This window comes from Anopheles bellator, chromosome 1 (genome assembly GCF_943735745.2).
Source record: "Anopheles bellator chromosome 1, idAnoBellAS_SP24_06.2, whole genome shotgun sequence".
NCBI lineage: Eukaryota > Metazoa > Arthropoda > Insecta > Diptera > Culicidae > Anopheles > Anopheles bellator.
In genome coordinates this window covers 20,827,124-20,848,422 of record NC_071285.1, presented here as the reverse complement: position 1 = coordinate 20,848,422, position 21,299 = coordinate 20,827,124, and the positions used below count along the sequence as shown (strand labels likewise).

The 21,299-nt window shown below is 45.5% G+C and overlaps 1 protein-coding gene across 1 annotated transcript in view; it reads right to left on the bottom strand.

Annotated features, from left to right (window-relative positions):
* Nucleotides 1-19,607, bottom strand: part of LOC131205280 (uncharacterized) — a 47,323-nt gene extending 27,716 nt beyond the window's left edge. The window contains exon 1 of the mRNA XM_058197313.1: nt 19,211-19,607. Within this exon, the coding sequence (XP_058053296.1) occupies nt 19,211-19,607 (397 nt within the window). The remainder of the gene's footprint in view (nt 1-19,210) is intronic.
* Nucleotides 19,608-21,299: the final 1,692 nt, after the last annotated feature.

The following is a 21,299-nucleotide window of genomic DNA, read 5'->3' as shown; positions in this document are numbered from 1 at the left end:
CAACATTCAATCTGAGCCCTTGGCCACGGTCGAGCAATGGCACAACCGTCAAGTGTTTGCTTGTGCCACTCGGCGTGGAGCATTGTTGGCCTACTTTTTATTTGACGGATTAGAGAAGACCACTGCTTCCGGACGTCCCGAAGAATTGTTTCCAGTTTGTTGCTGTTTGCCCCATCCAGACCGCTCCCTTTCTCTCTCTCTCTCTGCCAGTTGATTCGTTCCATTTCTTTTACCCATTTCTCCAGTTTCCCAATCATCCCGATAACCGCAACGGCCGACGTCCTCGTGGCGATGGCGGACACTTTATCTATTTCCACAGCCTATTGAAGCCCTTCTTGGTAGGGCTTCCACGGGTGAAAAAATGAACACCCGTCCCGTAAAATGATTGTTACTTTTCGCTTCCTCACGTGAGCCAACCGCAAAAATGAAAAGGCTCTTCGAACGGCAACAAATGCCACCCGAAAATCGTCATCAATTTTATGCTTTGTTTTGGAAAGTGACACCCTTACGAGCGAGAGAAAGCGGGCACTGTGAAGGGCCCTCGGAACAAATCATACTTTGACGAGCCCCACCGGCTCTCGGGCTTTCTGGCAGATGGATGAAGCTGTCAGACCCATATGGTCCCCGGCCTAGGGCTAGCTTAGAGTTGTCAAGCCGTCCGGCGGCGTGCAATCATCTCCGCAAACGCCAAATGCCGATCAAATTATTTATGATTTGCCCGTGCGCCGTTCACCATCCGGACGGACGAGGGGCAAGATTTATTGGTCGTTGAGCGGGAATTGAGAAATCAAAAAGCGTACCATATGCCACGTACGGCGTGGGCGGTCCGCTTCGACGCCCGGCTGTGCCCTGAGCATACCTTTCAACATAATTAAATGCGGTGCGGAGCGCATACACCGTGGCCGTGAAGACAATAAAAGAAGAAAAATATGTGAAGCTGTCAATGGGCAAAATCGGATAACACACTTTGAAATAAATCGTTCCTCCCCGTCGCCGGTATGATGAACGGCAGCGTGGCCGGAATGGCCCATCGCGTGATTGGTTTCCCAAAACTTATGATATACTATTAGCGTAATTTTTTGGAATACTAAATCTGGCGCCGGTTTAGAGTGGCGCAATTTTTCGGTTCGAGCCCGTTTCTGATAAAATAGTCGCGAGCCCCAGAATGACGGGTTCTGTTTTTTTCCGATACGCCGGCTGAACTGTAATTCTGAGTTGAGAAATTAGTTTGCAGTTAAAAATATAGAAAGAACAAACTGTATCAGGAGCGAGCAGTGCTTCGCTTCTGGAATTGTAAGATTGCTTCAATTTTGGTTTGTTTAGGGTCCTAGAAACAGCCTTCAACTCTAATTTTCTATTCAATTCATTTGGTGTTTGGCAATTGGCATTTGGCGATTCACTATTATTCATTTGGTATTTTCGATCGGTTCCATTGAACATAAATGTTTTTGTGAAATTCATACGCGTTAAATGGCATTTATGAAATTTATGCTGCTAGGTTTACAATGTTTTAGTTTTTCTAACAAGTTTTAAGTTCACATACAAACAAATCTGGCAGTTGTCCTACATGCCACATGCAGTTGACCGTGCGAGAAGCAATCCTACGCCGAGTTCCATTGCAAAGTTTCGGTGCATTGATATTTCCCAAAATAATACTCCTAATTCCAACCTACAAATTCCAAATATGTGTAGGCAGTTCTAGCATATCAAGTGAATTAAAAAATTATGTTAGATAACTTACTACTTCATCCTGGTTTACGACAATATCGATTTAAGTCATGCGTTCTACAGGTTTTCCATCTAAAATGCTGACATTGACAAACTTTTCCTTCGTTGCTTTTTGCAGCTAAAATAACGCGCTCACTCACCCACTGATGATTATTGTTATTTATTGCCATATAAAAAGAAGCTCTTAACTGTTAGGAATATAATATTTTTAATGAAGCTTTCCAAAACTTTTAAGACATATTTAAGTAAAATGTCATTGTTTTCCAATCTTTTGAAGCTCATTTTCGACAGCCCCCGTCTCTGCTGTTTCTAAATTTTGCTAATCGGTTTATGTTCCGTAATCCTTTCCACTATCTTGTAAGCTACAAACCCAAAGACTGTCCACGGAAAGCGTGATAATTCCAAGTGTTATTTTAATTCTTTAAATAAGTTTTAAAATATTGCTACATTTTATCCATTCATTGGTACGTCTTCTCCATTCATGTTGGTCCATTATTGGCTGTAGGTACTCAAATATTGTGTGTATTGATTTCAGTGCCACGTTTCATAGAGTTCATACTAAAAGATACAGTAACTATACTTGTGAATTGGTGTTTATGTAACAGTAAGTGAAATGAAGTGCGATGTTATTCCTTCAGGTGAAAGCTCCATCCTTATGAACATTGCTATCTTCAGCCGTTTCGGCGCAATTCTAAAGTTGGGACTGATCGTTGGGAACCGATTAAAATGATCCCATTCCAGGCGAAGCAATCTTAATTATACCGTTACACACGGAAATACACTTCAAACTGTACCTTTATGTCCGCTATGGTCCGCTGTTACTTTTGAATGATTTTAGCCAATCGCAATATCAACAAACGATTTAAAACCGATTCAACCCGTCACCTGAACCCGAGTTTTGTCATAAAACTCAACGGATGGACCCTAGACGGACTTCCCGCGGGCTTAAACAGTAAATTGCGATTATGATCGCTGGAACCCAGTCCGCCATCGGTTCATCGGAGGGGCCCTGGCATTTATTTTAACGACAGCGACGTTCCATCCGGCTCAAGGGCCACTAGTTTTTCGGTAGCTTAGCCGAAAGCCTCCCCGTTCAAGTGCTAATTCGGTGAATGATGGTTCCACTCGAAACGGATCACACAATTTTCATGCCACACGCACCATTTTCTCGGGCACCATGAATTCCAACAAACTGCCCATCGCGGCGGTTCCTGCCCGGGGGTAATGGTTATGATAAAAACCATTTGCATACCTGCTATTTTCCCTTGAGTCTGGCTATATCCTGGCACAGGTGAGATGGGAAAATGGGCTCTCTCGGAAAAAAATCGGGGCAAAGAAATCGATGGCATCGGCGGCGCCAGACACAGATTTATGATCCAATAACGATTAAGCCACGGCGCACTGCCATTTCCACAAAAATGCGCGCCTGTAAGCAGATCGGCTCGGGACTCTCGAAAAAATACAAATCAACATCAACTGCCCTGCCGCTCAACCCTTTTCGCGGCTTCCTCGGGGTCTCGAAGGATGGAAAGGTAATAACAGGAGGCGAAAGAAAAAAAAAACCGAACGAATCCGATCCAACGGCCGATCGAAACAGTTATCTGTTGTGTCCGGGGGTGGAGCAGTCGGCCGTCCGCCAAACTATAATGCCAAACCGCTAGAAGTTCCAAATCCAATTTGCCATCCGAAAAACATAAATAAATATCAAACGTTAACAATTTACATAAAGCTCCATAAAGCTCTCTCGCTCGCTCCCGCTGGGGCCCAGGACGATATAAATACGGCGTTTGTAACGGGGACGGCCACTTTGTGTTTTTTTGCTTTGTGGTCTGATGTGACCATGTTGAAGCTCACTTTTTTATCGAGCCAAGATTTGGTGGCCTCGAGGAACCGAAATCATATCTCGCGCCCAACGCCAAGCGGCCCCCGGGCTAAGGGGCAAGCTTTCAAATGGCAGCATAAAAATAATTGTTCCGAAACACGAAAATAAAACATCTTGTGGCCGGTGCCCGACTACAGTGCCCAACATGGGCAGGACCACAAGCCCTTCGGTGGGTGGTTGGGGGCGATTTTCCTTCGGTTGCTCGCGCGCTTTGCCGCGGCAGCCAGCGTGAGTCCGGAGCGATTGAATTTGTATTCCGCCCGAGAGTATGCCATCAATATTTCAACCTTTTGCCGATTTCGAACAACACCCGGGAGCACCAGGGTTTTCCTTTGGCCGGTGGTGGTTTTCCACCTTTTCGTGGCGGGCGCGCCGGATGGATGGTGGCCGGCCGATAAAATGTTTAAAATTCAAACCCATACACATCGGGGGAAATAAAATATCCATTACATCTTTTTCCACCACCGTCGGCGGCGGCCGAGCGATCGGGAGTCCTTTCCGCCCAACGGATTCGGACCAATCCGGACCTCCGCCACCGCCTTCGGCCGCGGTCTCACAATTTATCAACTCCATCGCTGCCGCCGCCATCGAAGGAATGCGCCTTTTTGCTGCTGGATTTGTTTTCTTGCTTGCCCCGAAACCGTCCCCACAAATCACCCCAGGCCAGCCAGCCAGCAACCGTCCCACACCTTCCCACGGCACGACGGAACCACTTACGGAATCAGCCGGTCGTGAAAATAGTTTTAGTTTTCAAATATTAAAAAATTCCACCATAAATCGAGGTCCCGAGGCCGGCGGCCATTAGCCCGTGACGGTGGCGCTGGAGAATAATGTTGCCTTGACTCCAGCCCGGCCATCCGGTAGGACACCGGATGGCCACCGACACACGGACAGGGGAGTTTCCGGTGGGACGACGACGGAATTCATCGATAACATGCTTTCGCTTTCCAGCCAGCCAGCCAGCGGATATGCTGGAGCAGTAGCAATGCGGTGTATGCTTGCATGTTGCCTTTATGTTGCGCCGAGGGCGTCCACGGCCGGTCAGTGATGGGGGTGGTACCGTAAAATTTATCCTTCACGGACCGGCGGCCACACACCCACGTACAACGTAGCATGAAGATGCGCGATAGCATAAGCTGGTGTTTGCTCACTGCAGCATTAAGTGCCGGGCGGACGGCCAGAGGGCCGTCTATGCTGGCGAGTCGGCGAAGCGAGACCGGAGTGGAACCGGAACCTTTAAAGTGGCAACCATTTCCGAAGCAAAGTAGCCTCCCGGTGGGCGGATCCGGGAACGGGTGGCTGCATCATCTGAATCCTTGGGGCAGCGCACCCAAGGAATGATCGGACATTCTAATCCACCGTAAGGATTGGGATTCGCCAATCGTGGGGCGTAAGCGGTTTCTAACTCGTTTCGATTAACTTCCTTCGCGTGACTGTAACACGTTTCAAATTGTGCTCAATTTTTTAATCTAATTTTATTGAAAATGAAACAAGAGAATATCAAAATGTTTGCTAATTTGCGTCCATGTGATCCAATGTTAATTGGCGAGTGACGATGCTCGAAAAAATTAGATTACAAGTCAGTTATCAGAGAGGTGGAACAACAACCTTAATCCTAATATTAGCTACTTGACTAACCGACTGAAAGAGTCCTGAAACAGGACTACAGTTTTAATTTTTCAATTAAATCAAATATTTAATTATCAAAATATGTTTGCATATTCTTCAAAGAGACACGTCAACTAACTCCATAACCAGAAAAGAAAGTTGAATCATATAATTCTTTGAATGATCATTGATTTACTGTCTGTATTTTATTAACAATAGACGAAATCGAAAGTCTGGGTATCAAATAAATACTGGATTGTTCAACAAGTTCGTATCCTTGATAAGAAAAACACAATTTTATGGTTTGAAATACACTTTATTATTCAGTGCACTTCATTATTCAGCCTTGAATCATGTATTTTTTCTACGATTTGATGAGTTGTGTCTGTTTTTGGGTGTCTTTTAGATCGTCTTCTCGGCCACGTTTAAAATCTTGTACGACCACGTTTAAAATCAGAAACACCCCTTTTAATGTGCTAATTGAAGGCGAAGAGTCCTTATAAACTTTCAACATTCGCTCATAAATATCCTTTACTATTAAACCTTCCTCAAAATAGAAAATTAATCATTACACGATACTTGATTTTTTTCCGTTGTAAAAAAATATTACGACACGTCGATATCAAATGGATTGTAAAAAAATGAAATGATCGATTGAAATGAAACTTTACATGCGCTCATATGAAGAGTGTACCAACAAAACAAAAAAGTAAGACTCGTAGCAGTAGGCACTTCCATTGAAAAAGCTAACTCTCATGAAGCTTTAAAGAGCTTTTCCGAGCATTACTTCAAGAGGCAACTTTTCATACAATTTTTGCCTCGGAATATTCTTTACAAACGCCGATACAATCACGCAAACGATATGTAACCGGAGAAGAATGAAACGAAAATAAACAACGTGTTTAACATTTCGTACTCCGCTTTGGCGCATGCATCACACCCACCTATCAGGGCTTCGGCGGAGTCAGAAAACCCCTGGCACATGGCACAGGGCTCCACCTCAGACCATACTCAGATCCAACTGAGAGAGAACTCCGTACTCCGGGATCCTCTTACGCTTACGAGACGCAGCTGGGTGCGCCAGGACGGAGACGGATATGGGGCTGGTGAAAACCCGGAAAACCGCGGTCGATCCGAACGCCGCGTAAGCGATTTTCCCTCATCCATTATGTTGATACACTCGCTCTCTCTCTCTCTCACTCCCTCTCGAGAAGGGTGTATTGTATATTTACGTGTTTAGTCAATTGGAAAAGTGTTATTCTTTCAAAACCCAACGCACGCGTGCGGCAGAGCGATCCCGGTCCGATGCGAGTCGATTGGCATGCTTTATGTTTTGCGCTTTATGCTCCCGTCTTCCCAATCCGTGGCACGGGCAATGCGAATAATTCATTCATGCTGGTTCGTCAGCTACCCCGTTCTCCTAGCATGTGGTGACCACCAAGCGCGGTTACACTGTACGCCGGGCTGTGCGTTGTTGTTGGTGGTTTTTTGCCCTCGAACTCGAACATGACGCGACTGCCACTCGAAGTTATGTTTGCGTGTTACACACGCGTGCCTTGTTGTGCTTGCGTCACCTGAGCCGGGCTTGGGCTCAGGGCTCTTATTGGAAAAGCAGCTCTTAGTGAGGCACTCTCTTTGACAAGCCTTTATTCTTCCATTGGCTGTTCTCAGTGCCATTTCTCCACCCTTATCGAAAGTGTTGTTGGCCGTTTCCGGGGCTCATTGTTTTCTTGCTGAATAAAGCTAAGAGTATTTGCCAATTCATTGATTGATTACCGGAAAGTCACAGTTCATATCGAGAGTTTTGTTTTAATTGTATCTTCATTAAAATATTTGCGACCAAGACAACGAAAAGCGCGTTAAAATTCATGATAAGACATTGGTTAAGCTCCTAGCAACGTTACGCAATAATTTTTTTTCTTTCGTAGGAGTCAAATTTGTCTCTGGAACTTTATCGTAACATAGATTTTCAAAATGTTTATTCGAAGGGCTATAACCAATGACCGACTGCAGATATTCTTGTCCGGACCAATACTGCAAGCCAGCAGTATCTAGCGCTAGATAAACAACGCATACGCTTATTCAAGAATTGCTTTATTATATGGTATGATTTGATCAAGCTACGAAATCGACTGCAAATAAGAAACTGGGACATTAAACTGAGGCTAGTGGCTCAGACGAGTGTTCTTTTATTTCGAGGTTCCCGAGCACACTTGAAACAACGTTGGATAATTGTGCTAGTTCCTGTTCGAACTAAAGGCTAACATTTGATCTTGCGCTGCAATGAATGTCTACCAAACGCTAAAAAAGAAAAAATTGAAAGGAAAAAAAATGTGTAGGATAAGGTCCTAAACATGACTCTTGACAGATTCTGCAACTATCCTATAACGATTGAATCTTTTTTATGTAAAGCAAACCAAGCGTTCATTGATCCGGGCAACTTGAAACCTCAACATTCGGCACTGATTGAAATGTATCTCTCACTGAAGTCTTAGAAATACGACTTCGAAGTGCGTTATTAAATATTTCAAAAGCATCACTGGCAGTTGATCCGATGATTGCTTCTAGGTCTTTAATGCTTTCAGTACGTAACTGGAAAATGTCATTTCGATATCTTATTTAAAATTACTTGAGTGAAATAAATTAAATTTGGGCTGGATATTTCTGAGCTACTGTCAGACACTGGAACTTGATTTCAGTTCCATTTTATCATGAAAAAACACATCTGTACTCAAGTTTTAACACCACAAACATTATTTATAACAACAGTTGACATACCATTGCCATATCCCGAACCAACTCGAGCATGAGAGACTTCATGATGCATGATGTGCACTGCACGGTACAATGGTTATAATTTCGACCGGTGCTACTAACACCACACCGATGGGAAACTTCTTGAAAGGAGAAGAACGCCCTTTAGTCAAACAATAAACTATTTGCGCAGCGGGCCCCCAAAAAACTAACTCCTAAATTGCCCAGCCAGCCTTAAAGATTCAATCCAAACACAATCCAGACTCAAATAAGTGTCCTTGTTCTCTCTCTCTCTCTCTCGCACACACACGGAGCAAGGAGTTCACCTTGCAACGGAAGGGCCCGATAAACAATTTGCCCAATGCCGTCGCTCGGTGTCGGTGTGCGCCGGCGTTCTAATTTAAATTAAACAAAAACCGAAACGAAGTGGCACCGACAACCGACATAATAATAAGTTCCCCACCCTGACCCGGGAACCGGGAACGGTTGCATGCATAAACCAAACACAACTTGGCACCATAACTTTGGGGCACAAAAATAAATTTAATTTGATTTGTGAAAAATTCTGTTTGCACCGACGGGGCGTAGATCGGTAGCCTTCTCGCGTCCTGGGCAGGACACGGCAGTGCATACATCATGTCCGTCCTTTCCGATCTGTTTATCGAGTGGGGAGGGCGGACGGTGTGGCTCTGCTGGCACCGGGTGTCTTCATTATAGTAATTAGAAAACTCCTGCAACGGTTCGCGTTTTCCGGCGAACGGTGCACAAACACACGCTACGGTCCCACTACTGCAACCCGAAGACAAACAGGAGTTTGTTGGCTCCTAACTCTCGACTTCCTATTTATTCTCACCACCACTCTCACTCCGTTCCGTTCGGTGTGTCCTGCGAAGTACCGCTCCGAAGAATCCGTGGGCAACGTGGGCGATACATTGGCGCAACGCCCGTCGTTCTGCTCGCGCTGTTTATTTCGATTGTCAAACAAACACAAACTACTGGGAGAAAGAAGTGTCCCAGTTCTTGGGCCCCCTGGTGCTTCCCCACCTGGTGCTTTGGTAGTTGGCGAGACACATAAAGTTGAAACGCTTTACGAGTTAGCCCCAGCGAGACGGGCGCACTCCACGAAAGGTTGGCCTTTTGCCACCCTGCCACAGCTCCTGGCAAACTCACAAAAGTGCAAACACCGCACCGGGTGTGTGTGCAAGGTTCACCGGTTCCCTGTGGGATTGCACGTGAGAACACACAGAGCCACTCGCCGGGACGATTGTTGTAAAAAATGCGCACAGCACACGTGGCATCGATGGAGACGCCTGGTGGCTCACTTCATCAGCGAAAGGAAATGTCGATGTCAGCAGGACACAGAACGCAGAGCGTCCTGGAGAGGGACGCTTCGGGACCTTCATCGCCCTCCCGGGGGCGCTCCAGAATCGGAACTAATTGAATTGATATCGCTCGTTACGGCTGAGGTTGCAACATAACACTGTCCGCCGCACGCAAAAGCGCCCCCAAACATTACTATCTGGTGGGCGGGATCCGATGCCGGGAGAAGGATTTCGAGCACCAGGATCAATCTCTAAATTACTAAAATGGACCCGTGCGGGCCCGCAATCCAATATTGATCCTCCCCCCGCTCAAATTGCGGGTTGGCAAATAAAGGGCGCAATCGGCGGCGTGGCGCACCAAATGCGATTATCGGGCCATAATTTTTGCGGACCCATCTTTCATCTAATAAATCCGGTTTCAGCCTCCCGCCCCGGTTGCGGGTGGATTCCTAATTTTAAAAACCCGACCAGGACTCCCGCTTGAACCGAGGCCCCCAAGTTCCTATCCTGTCTCTCTCTGTCGCTTTCAGACTCACCTCCCTATCTCGATGGTATTGATCCATATTTATTAAGCCTATACAATTTAATTATTCTCGAAGAAGAAACATACCAACCACCAGCAGCAGCAGCAGCAGCATAAACTCGGAAAGCATAAAAAAGCGAAGGATCTTCTGCGAAGCCGAACCGAACCGAGCGGCCAGCGCTTTAATCCGCAACGCAACGGCCCCCGGTACTGATTTTCCGCTAACCAACGGACGATCCCTGGCCGATTGCTGGCCCGTGTCGCACCCAATAATCCGGGTGGGGGTGGGGGTTGACCACCGGCCCCCGAGGGGATGCACCCCAAACGCTCTCCCCCAATACCCGCACAGTATACGTCTTAGTCAAACCTTCAGCTTCATAATTTGGAATTATCTTGCCCCCAAAATAATAACCTCAGCATTATTAAAGCTAAGCTTTCGGGACCCCTCTCTCTCTGTCTCTTTCTATCTCTCTCTTTCGCTCGCTTAAGAGCGCAGCGGGAGGCCACTCGCAGCGCTAGGGATGGGAGTCTTTCGGTGGTTGGGCCCAACTTTTCTTCACAAGTCAATTTAAATTCATAAAAAATGCAAAAGAAATGCCTTCGCCGATATCCTTACGTAAAGCTTACCGCACACATACAGTCACACAATCAAGGGCACATAAACATGCCCGAATTTGCACAGACACACGCCGCCGAGGACGCACACAAACACATTAATGTGGCTGCGGGGAAAAAAGTGCTGAGCTTATCGAAACCGACTGCAGACTGACAGCGACTTACGATACTCTTGACTGGGGGCCGGGTGGCCTCCCGGTCATGGCCCACTGCCTCTAAGCCCCTCGCTCGGTTCGGAGGGCCTGTGTGTGTGAGAGAGAGCGAAATCGACAACACAAACAAATAACACACACCGACGAGGGCCCTTGGCCCGAGCTACCGAACCCGCGGGGAGCCTACTCCCAGGCTCCGCGGACTCCCGGGTTGATGTTGTTGTGTGGGACCAACAGTAACGAAAAAAGAAAGCAAATAAAATAAAGATCGAGATTAGTGGCCACACGCCCGGGGAGGGAGGCAGGAATGGCTGTCGCGCGAGCGAGCGAAGAATTACGACTGCTGAATATTAATTTCTGGCGAATATGTCACGCGGACGCGGCATGGAGTTTTGCGTTTTTTTGTACTTCGCAGCAGACCACAAAACCTCAGGCAAACCGGAAAACCCGAAAGCATCCCGAAAGCAAACAACAACATTCCGCTACTCGTTCCGGGGGCTGCCAAGAGAATGTGCATTCGGGAAAGTGTCCAAAAGTCAAACAACACGTCACCGTCGAACGTCGGCCATGGAGGAGCAGCTGCTGCTGCTGACGAAATAATTTACAGCGCCATCGGTCCTCAGCGTCCCGAGCGCGAATACTTTAATCCACGCCTTTCACAATCACCCTCCCAAACAGACACCGGAAGTCACCCGCAAGGAACAATACGGGGCGCGTCTTATGCTGCGCACACCGGGGGGACTAATTACTTGCATTGTCCAGAAAGTTGCGAACGTCATTCGTTCGGGGGGAGCGTCTTTGGGTCGCCGCTGACTTTTAGAATGACAGCAACGACCCAAGATGGTTGTTCTACTTTCGTGACGTGTGACAGCACAGACAGCAGCATCCGAGAACCGGCTCACAACATGTTCGCGGCTGATGGATTTGCTGTTATGTCGGGGGGCGCGATGAGCAAGCAAACGGGACCAAAAGGCAAATTAGTCACGAGCGCCACAGGAAGCACGGGCTCCGTTCTTTCGGGCTGTGTTTGGAGGTTTCGGTGTTCTATTGAATGAATTCCATTGAATCACTCCCGTGCGCATTACGCAAATTATGCGTCATTCCTGGAAACTTGTATTCACACATGAGTTGCGATTGAGAAAGAGTGCAGCCAAGACTAGGCCATTTTAGTGAACGTTTCAAAGAAAAACTACAATACTTGTAGTGTTGATACTAATTGTCGAAGCTTCTTCCAATTCGAAGGTCATTGCAAGTTGTGGAAATTAAAAACAAAATTGCCATGGTTCTATTCTCACATCTTATATAACTTCAGGGTAATTTTTTTGTGGTTAAATGAAAAGAATCACAATAGCTTGCGATATAAGAGACATAGCGACGATCGTCAGAAATATATAGATAAGGTAGAACGATATAAAATGCTGACTTAAGTCGTTGCAAAAGAGATCGCAGAACTACGACTGGCCCTTTTCCATAGAACTTCCTCAGGTATTCTTTTAAACTTGTAGCTTATAGCTAACAACAAAACAAAAGATATTATGAATTGCGAAGATCACAAATTTATCTAAGTCAACAAAACCTCAGCATAAAACATCAAATGCTGAAATAATATTTTTGCTTTATTTAGAGATCGTTAGATATTCAGAAGCAATTATTGTGGACTCGATTATTTGATTTAATCAAACTGATTCTGTTAAACTTCGTGGAATTTGCTCAGATGTCTCAGACATTTCTCGTGGAACTCCAAGGCACATCAGTGGCTGCATGTTCCCAGTGCCTCCTGGTGTGGGCATTGTGCTGGAAAATCTAGAACCTTAATATAATCATCTTCGAGTTACTTCACGGCTGCTTGTGTCTTATGAGTTGGTGAACTATCCTGTTCTACGGTGAAATCTCGATCAACAGGACATTTTCCTTCAGGAATGATTACTTCTTTCATTAAGTTATGGTACGCTTTCTAGTTAAAACGACTCGGAAAGGTCACTAGTTTGCAGGTTTCATGGAAAAATGCCTCTCTAGATCATAATACCTGTGTAGTTGAGTCTTACCTGCAATTCCTCAGTCCAAAGCATTTTTTTCCAGAATAAGAGAAATTTCAAAGGATGCTGACGGTAAAATAACGTTTTTTTTTCGGATTGATTTACTGAGCTTAATTGGCTTATCTATCGAAAGTAATGCCAGATCTACCTGCATCCTATAGATTACGTCGGGTTACATGCACAAAAAGGACTTCTTCACTATCTCATTGAAGTTTTTGTTGAATACTTTTCGCAGATTGCATAGAATTTGTTGTTGAGATATTAGTTAACGTTTATCTATTCGTTTAGGGATTGATTTCTTACGCACACCATCTTCAAAACATAGGCTTACATTTTCATTTACCTAGACTCATGTATGTTGTGTTTTGTATGTTGGCCTCGCTGATGCCTCGCTGTTGTTGAATACTTTTGCAATATCCTTGTCATTTTTATCAAAGTCATATTCATGACCACTGGATGTTCTTCATAGATTAGCTAACAATATACCGAAGTTTTAGCTATCTTAAAAGCTGAGAAAAAAAAATTATCGTGCCTTTTACATCCCTATTTCTGCGTTTCGAATATGTAAAAAACCATATAAAATAACACTATTTTTTCTGATAAGTAACAAATTCTGCTCTGGTTCTTTTCATATCGAATGAAACGAAGGCAATAGATGTGAAAAATTGAAAACTACAAGCTTCGAACTTTAAATTAACTTTGTTTCACACCATCCAAATCCACCCAAGGCCGTAAATGGTTGAACCAACACACGTGGTTAAGTGAAAATTCAAAATTTTTTTTAAGGTTAAGTCATTGTGGCCTTTGAACCTTAAACTCACGTTCATTATCTTAAAGCAGCGATTGCAAAAGAAGCTTCACACATATGCACATATTATCCGCGTGTTCATAGAAAAGATTTGTTTCGCTAGGCACTGTATGAAGTCTCATTCGTCTTTCGTATTCGTCATCATAAGGCAAAAGAGTTAGTGCCTGTAATAATAGTTCAAAATGTATTAAATGTGCATTTTTCATTAGTTTTTTTAAAAGAGAAAGTATTCCATAAATAAATTTAGTTAAAATATTTAAACAGTATTTATTCCACATCAAACACGTTAACCATTGTATGAAATTTAAAGTTTTGCACGGTTTGGAGCCAATCAATCGCAAAACTACGCAAATCTACCAAATAAGCCAATGAGCATCAAACACTATGGCGTGAAACAGTGGCCCAAAAATTTCTTAGACATCAAAACACAGTCATGAGTTGTAATTCTCCCATTCTTTCTATCTTTTTTATAGTACAGTCGCCCCCACTTCGATTCTTCCCCCAAAACAGGGGCTGATCATCACTCTAAAGCATTCCTCCCTTCGCCGGTCGATTCGGCTAACTTTTGACCCAATCTCCGTTGGCTTCCATCTAAACGCGTCATGTAAGATTAATTACCGAACCGGAAGCTATAAGAGAGTCAGAAAAAGAGACCCACAAATCCCATCCAGCCCCTCCGTACCGTGTCTCTCGTGTCACATATCCCACAACCGATGATGAGCACTGCGGTCAGGATTATGACTCTGCACTTCTGACCACCTGCCCAACACAACCCGCAGCGGCCCATGCTCGTATATCATCTGGCCGCCGAAATGGCCACCGGTCACCGCGACTTCCGGAGGCCGCGGCCGCGACGGGAGTAATAAAACCCGGTGCGTCCTTTCATCCGTCCGTTGGTTCGTCTGCGAAAAGTGTTAAAAGGTAGGGCGCGCGTGTGATGAGGCACCGGCCACGGCGCATTCGCATGATGGATGGCCCGGCCGGAAGCTCGCTGGCACACCTTTTGCGCCCCGTGTATGTGCCCCGTGGACGTGCATAAGAAGCCTTGCGGCTTTGGACCAGCAACCTTCGACCGAGGATGCTGTGGAAGTCGCTTCTTCGTCACTCCCCCGGACGATTAATGGGTCGAGAAATGTTGGTGCCACGTGCGCGGTTTCCTTTTTCCCCGATTTTTTTTCCTCCGCGCTTTTCACGAGCATGATTTGCGAGACGCCGATGCCGGGAAAGCCATACGTTCTTTGTGGCCTACGCCGCCGTGGCCCAGTTTATTATGTTTATCCATAAAATTTTGATCACTCCCAAAGACCGTAAGGTTTCGGTCGGTCAGCCCACGTTTTCGGTCGGACGAGAAACTTTGTTATGCTTTCTTCCTCTGCGCGTTTCTATCTTCGCGGTCGCGTTCTTTCTTCCCATACATTTTGCACTTTTTCTGCTCGCGGCCATAAAAATACTGCACTTTCCGATGTTGGCAATGGCTTTGGGAAGCACTCCCCACCCTCCAGACATTGGGAAACGATACACAATGGGAAGCAAAGTTTCCACTTCCAAACTACCGGCCAAACTTCGCTCTTCGCTGTTGGGTGCTCTGTTTTTTGCCAGCAGCCACGTGGAGTGATTCCGGAGGCTCCGTCTTACAGCCGCAACGACAGCAACTCCTCGCGACCATAGTTTTATGATCAACGGCTGAGAGGAATTGAACATTCCAGGCGCTGAAACATGGTTTTTCGTTTCGAACATTGATCACATCGGCCCACGGGCGACTTGAGCGTAGCAATGATCTTTGGACTGCGGCGAAAGCCACCGGGTAAGCCACCGTGGCAAGTACTTTTCGATGCTGAGGCTATAAAAATGAAACGCGTGAACTGCTTGTTCAACCTAATCTCACGTTAATTTTATCCATCGCAAGTCCCAAAGAATTGTTCATTCAAGCAACCTCCGGAGTTTCCGTTTCGAAGCTTCCGTTCCGTTTGTTGGAGTGTTGCGGTAATTTTATCGAATGGTATCGTCCGCCCCAAGAATGTCACACTAGTTTAAAGCAAGCGAATCGTTTCGTTGTTGATACTTCTTCAATCAATTCGATCGCTCTCATAATCGCTTCCGTCCATCCCGCTTTTTCACCTAAAAATCGTTTATTCCAGTATGAAGACGTTTACCATTCCGAACTGCAATGCAATTTCTTATACGTTTGGCATTTTTTTGAATGTGTTTGTGGTTATTGTGCAATGTTTTGCACTAAATTCACAGTAATTCAGTGAAGTAAGTTATATTGTTTTTGTTTTTAATATCATTTGAGAGATTTTGAGCTTGAAGCTTCTTTCTTTGAGTGGCTTTGTTGGTTTATTGATTTATATGCTGTAACTGTGGTGTGGATTTCATATTATCAGAGTTGTGGGCCAGTTGATCGCTTTCATTAAAAGGATTTATCAAGTCTTTCGAGTTTATTTAATCGCAAACTTAAAATCATGTCAAAGACAAATTAATGTCACTACTCGTGGCTTAGACATTGTTTCAGCATCGAATCTTTACTCGTGCTGGGTGTACTCTTCATATACTTAACATCTCCAAAAGTGACTGTGTCTTCATAGGCATCAAGGACCACCGTTTTCCAAACTATATTCCCTGCACGTCATTTACTGAATCATTCACTCTTGTTGTTCTATAGGGCTTTCTGGCTTTCGTATCTCTCTCTGCCCACAGTCGGTGACCAAGGACTCGCAATATGACAAGGGTATGTTTGAGAGCACAAAGAAAAGTTTATCGAGCCGCTCTTAGGCACATTGAATTTTTTTTCTATCTCTTCTCTCTCTCTCTCTCTCTCTTTCTCTCTTTCTGTTTCTTTCTCTCTGTCTCTCTCTCCCCTTTTTATCGGTTTTGCGTAAGAGAAGTTGTAAGGAGTCGCATTCTACGTGATCTTCCCGTCCGGACTTCCGGCCCGGCGACAACCCGGCACGGCACGATCGTTCGGGGTCCTTCTCGGTGGGCCAACAAATTTTCGGGTGGCCATTTCCGGACCGGACATCCGGAACGGGACGACTTGTGACCGTGCGCGGCCCGTCCTTTCGGTGGCCACTTCCTGCTGGGCTTTTGTAAGATCCTGTCCGTGGCTGCTTTTTCTCTCTCTCTCTCTCTCACACCATCCTCATCGGCATGGCCTTTCGATTCACGCGGTACGGTCGTTAAAACTTTTACTGGACCGAAAGTTCATCCGGTTCCTTCCGGTTCCGGGTGGGTCTTTCTTCGGATCGACCAGGACCAGGCAAGAAAGACAAACAAGAGAAGCGGGAATAAAAAGAGGGTCCCAAGCAAGGGGGCCAACCATTCGGTCGGACGAGGCGTTCGGTTGCCGATCGCCTCAACAGCGCGGGCAGGACCTTGAGGACTCTGCCGCCGGGAGCATATCAAAAAGCAAGTTCTCCGTTAATGCACCTCGACCACCGAAATGGGCGCCCGGGGAGAAACTGGCAGCCAGATGATTATTGCAGCTCGATAATCCTGCCAAGGGAAAAACCGATGAGGTCCTTGGGCCCTTGTCCTTCCGAGTGTGCGGTCTGGGCGAGGGATGATGCAGTTTTTCGTCCGTTTCAAATGTGCCACTCGATTAGGGGCTCGCAGTTTGTGGTTTAGTTTTTATCTTTTTATGTTCGAAAGTTTATTATCTGTTGGCCAAACTTCCATCCAGCGGTTTCTCTTTTTGCGATGTGGAGTAGCTTAAAACAAAATTAAAACCTTTGACTATTGGGAGTATGAGAACTTTGAGACTTTGAAGTGCCATTTGGGAAGCTTTCCACATGCTATCGCAATGTTCGGTTCGGCCTTGATTTGACCATGCTCCTATTAAATCTCAACTCCCAGTTAATGTATGGTGGTCATTAACTCAATGCATTGACCGACCTTAGTGATGCTTTTAAGATAAATAAATGGATAAAAATGGGTGTTTCAGAGGGTTGCTGCGAAGAGAAAAAGGTCCTACGGTCCAACCCCATTCTGTAAAATCTGGCTAAGCACATCAGCCATATTTTTATCATGGAATGGCATCGTCATTAAACAAACTTGCCACAATTTTTGGTAGACCAAGAAGTTGATTACAATTTATAGCTCGCTTTTATTCCCCAATCGAATGGTAACAATGTAAGTAATCTGTTACTTCAACCAAGATTATTGACCGCTTACTGGCCATGTGTGGGATAGTTGAATGGGTTAATCAGGTTATGCCAACATTCTAAATTACTTTTTGCACATAAATGACAGTTAAACTATAACGACGTTAGCATCTAAATGAGTTGTTTATTTTGTCTTAAAGGCTATTTAAATAAAATAGGACGAAATAAATAGGAATATGATAGGACTTTAATAACTTAAAATAGGTAACATCCATAAATGTGTGATAGTATAAATGCGGTTCACAGTTCCATCCCATTTTCTGGATCATTACATGATCATTTTGCCACAAATCAATGACCAATATCGCATTAGCCTGTCAAGAGAACAGTACCGTTAACAGTACTGGAGATATGACCCAAAAATTGGAACAAACGTAGCCATCAGTGTATTGCATGGAGTAGGGATTGATTTGATAAAGATGACATTGGTTGAGAGGAATAAATAGTGTGGTTTGAGTTACAAGCCAATTCCCCTTTATTTTTGGCCCATAGTAGGATTGAAAATCTTACAAATGAAACAACGCTTCTTGAATCCAAAACTCAGGCTGTAGCGCCCAGCAAATTGACGTGGCTTTTCTGTCAAAATATTGTTTACCGATTGCCATCTATTTTTGATGGCTGAAAATTGCTCAGCTTTGCACAATAACATCCCGATCCTGCGTACCGAGCCAAACGAGTCAACAAGCACCATTTGATAACCCGCAACGCGGGCCACCACCAACATAAGCCACTTGGCAAACAGTAAACAGAAAAAAACGGCCAGAAACCCGCGGGCCAGATTACTGCCGTTTTCCCGTCCATGAAATTTAATTCGCAGCGCAATTGCATAGAGGTTTATGACTGCTGGCTATTTTGCTCACTCGCCTCGCGGGAAGCGCTCGGCGGTCGTTAATGCTCGCTGCGGGCGTGTGTCGCTTAAAATCATCGCTCACCCACTGGGCGGAGATGGATCCATAAAGTGATGGAAAGATACGCGCAGAAAGCAACAATCAAACGGGTCGGGAGCGGCGCAACAGGACCTGCCGGTGCCGGTGAAACATAAAATGGAAAAAATCGCCCGGAGCGCCCCGTTAAAAACCGAAACGAAACTTCCCAAAACCCAACCCAAAAATCCGTTTCCTTCCTAATTTTCCCGACAAAAAAAAAACCGAAACACCGAGCTCGAATTGTGCACCAGACGCTCCTTGCTCCGCTTACCTTTCGCCTCCGACAGGCCACGCCACGTTTTTGGCGCAAATGGAAAAACGAAACGACACGTGAAGCAATTCAACAATTTACGGCGTTCCCCCGTTTCCGCAGGAGCAGGAGCCCCGCTGTCCGCAAGGGCTCCGACCTTCACGGAACACTCATTTTGGCGGCTACAAAGAGGTATTAACCTTTAAAGCCCAACCATACGTTTTTTACGCCACCCACCCGAGGCGACTGGTGGCCACCTCCTGTGGCAGAGAAAAATGGAACGAAAAGTGGAAAAACCCGGAAACGACACAACAACGAGCGCCTTCTCTGGCCGGAAACGATGCGAGGATTCCAGGTCCAGAAACAGAAGCCACCGACGACGAAGGAATCAAACTCATAACCTGCCGCCGTTCGAAAGGACGAAGTAATCAAGGTGCACCACTTACCTGTACAGGCGGCCGGCTCGTCGCTCCTATCGAGGCAATCGAAGTTGCCGTCACAGAACTTCGACGACGGTATGCAGGTCCCGTTGGCGCAGCGCAACTGGGCGATATTACATTTCCCGGCCGGCCCACCACCCACCGTCGGCGACCACGCAGGGCCACTTCCGGTACCGCTGGCGTTGCCGTTCGCGTTGGCGTGGCGTTGGGCAAGGGCGGCCACTATCGAGGCCGACGACAGGGAAACGATCGCTGGGGATGGCGCGGACGACGAGGAAGAGGGCCGGTCGCGGCCACCAGATTTCGGTCTCGTTTCGGTCACATTCGAGCCGGCAGGGGCCGGCAGGTGGCACCAGCAAAGTAGCGCCAGGACGAGGGCCGCCACTCCTTTGCATCCGTCCATCGCGGCTTGAGGACGGTCTCTGTTGGGAAGAGAGAGAGAGAGAAAGAGGGAGCGTAAGAGACGGAGAGAGGCACCTTCGTCGGGAAGATTGTCGCAACAAAAATGTCATTAGACGCCGGATATGTTTACTGCTACCGGGGCTACGCACGAGGGCAGGCCGAGGCCTATCAGTGCCCCGAAAAGGACGCCCTCCTGTCGACTTGGAGAGGATTCATTTTCGATTTTGTCATTTTCAACGACTCATCACGCCGCTCGACGAACGAGGCGTGTAAAGTTTGAAACATTATGCTCAGCCTGGGAATTTTACTTCTATTCCTATCGTATGCTTCGCGCGGCCGCCGAGATTAGATGGCCGCCGGAAGATGGATGTGAAGCACCATTTAGCGGCCATTTCAGCCGGGAAATTTATTTTGGAAACACTCACGCCCACCCACCTGAAACTCCCCGTAACGGGCGCACCACGTTTTACGATTAAAAGTTATTGACATTCCATCGGCCACAACGCTGCCCGGGGCTGTCTGGCAGGGCGGGTGGTGTTAAAGTTCTTCACAATTCTCGTTGGCAACACGTTCGATTAGGCTCTCAATGTTGCGAGTGCTAACGATGAGAGGCAAAATGTTTGTGGAACATTGGAACAAGTTTTGTGCAAAAACGGCCATGTTTTGTTCGAACATAACGCTTTTCATTTCATATACATTTTGCCTTATTGTATTGGTTTGCTTTCTAATATGTTCATTTGTTCTAATTTAACCAATCATGACTCACTTTACACATCGTTTTTTGTTTTATTAAACACATTTACTGCTTATTTATTAAATACTTTTGGTTTGATTAGTTTGTACATTTTTATTTGTCTTTTGTCTTTGGTCTTTTTAAATCTTTGATTAGTTTGTTTAAATTCAAATTTAAAATGTAATTACTTAAGCAGTTTATTGGCAGTTATTTAAATTATTTACATTATTCTTTGACAAGTTCAATATGACTGTTCACCTAATGGTATTTGACGGTTAGTTGTTACTGATTGTTGAATTGCTTGGGTATTATGCAGCAATACCTATTTCTTTTGTTTTCTGTTTCTTGTTTCTTTATATTTTGAATTCGAAGTAGTTTTTGTTGCAAAGTGAAAATCTTGTCCTAACATTACTTAACAATTGTTATACCATTGATTTAGATTTATGTCTTAACAATTATCCAATTTTTCACTAAACATTAATGCATTACTTTTCGGTGGTTTATCAAATTTCACTAAAAGCTCAATCCACTGCTTAATACACATTGACTGATAATCTATTTGTTTTTTTTTTCATCGATCTGGTTGGTCAAAGTTTTCAAACTAAACACCTTGAATCACGGAACAAATCCCTACTCCAGACACATACCAAAACCCACTATCATGTAAAGAAGAAGCTTGCGTTATTTATTATCCATTTTCAAACCAACCGTCGGTTCCTTAAAACAGTTCCTCAGAACAGGATAGTTCCAACCATTGTTCAATAAGCTTAATCCTAATGGTCAGCAATAAAGCAGCTACACCTGTTTTTCGTAATTATCTCACATCTTCACAGCTCAGCCCCACAGCGGGGGAGCTTTCCGACGCCCGACGTTAACCTCGTTGACCCGCCCGACGTCCATTGTTGCGCCTAATCCCAGACCGATCTGAAGTTCCCCGATAAGACCCACGCAAGATATGAG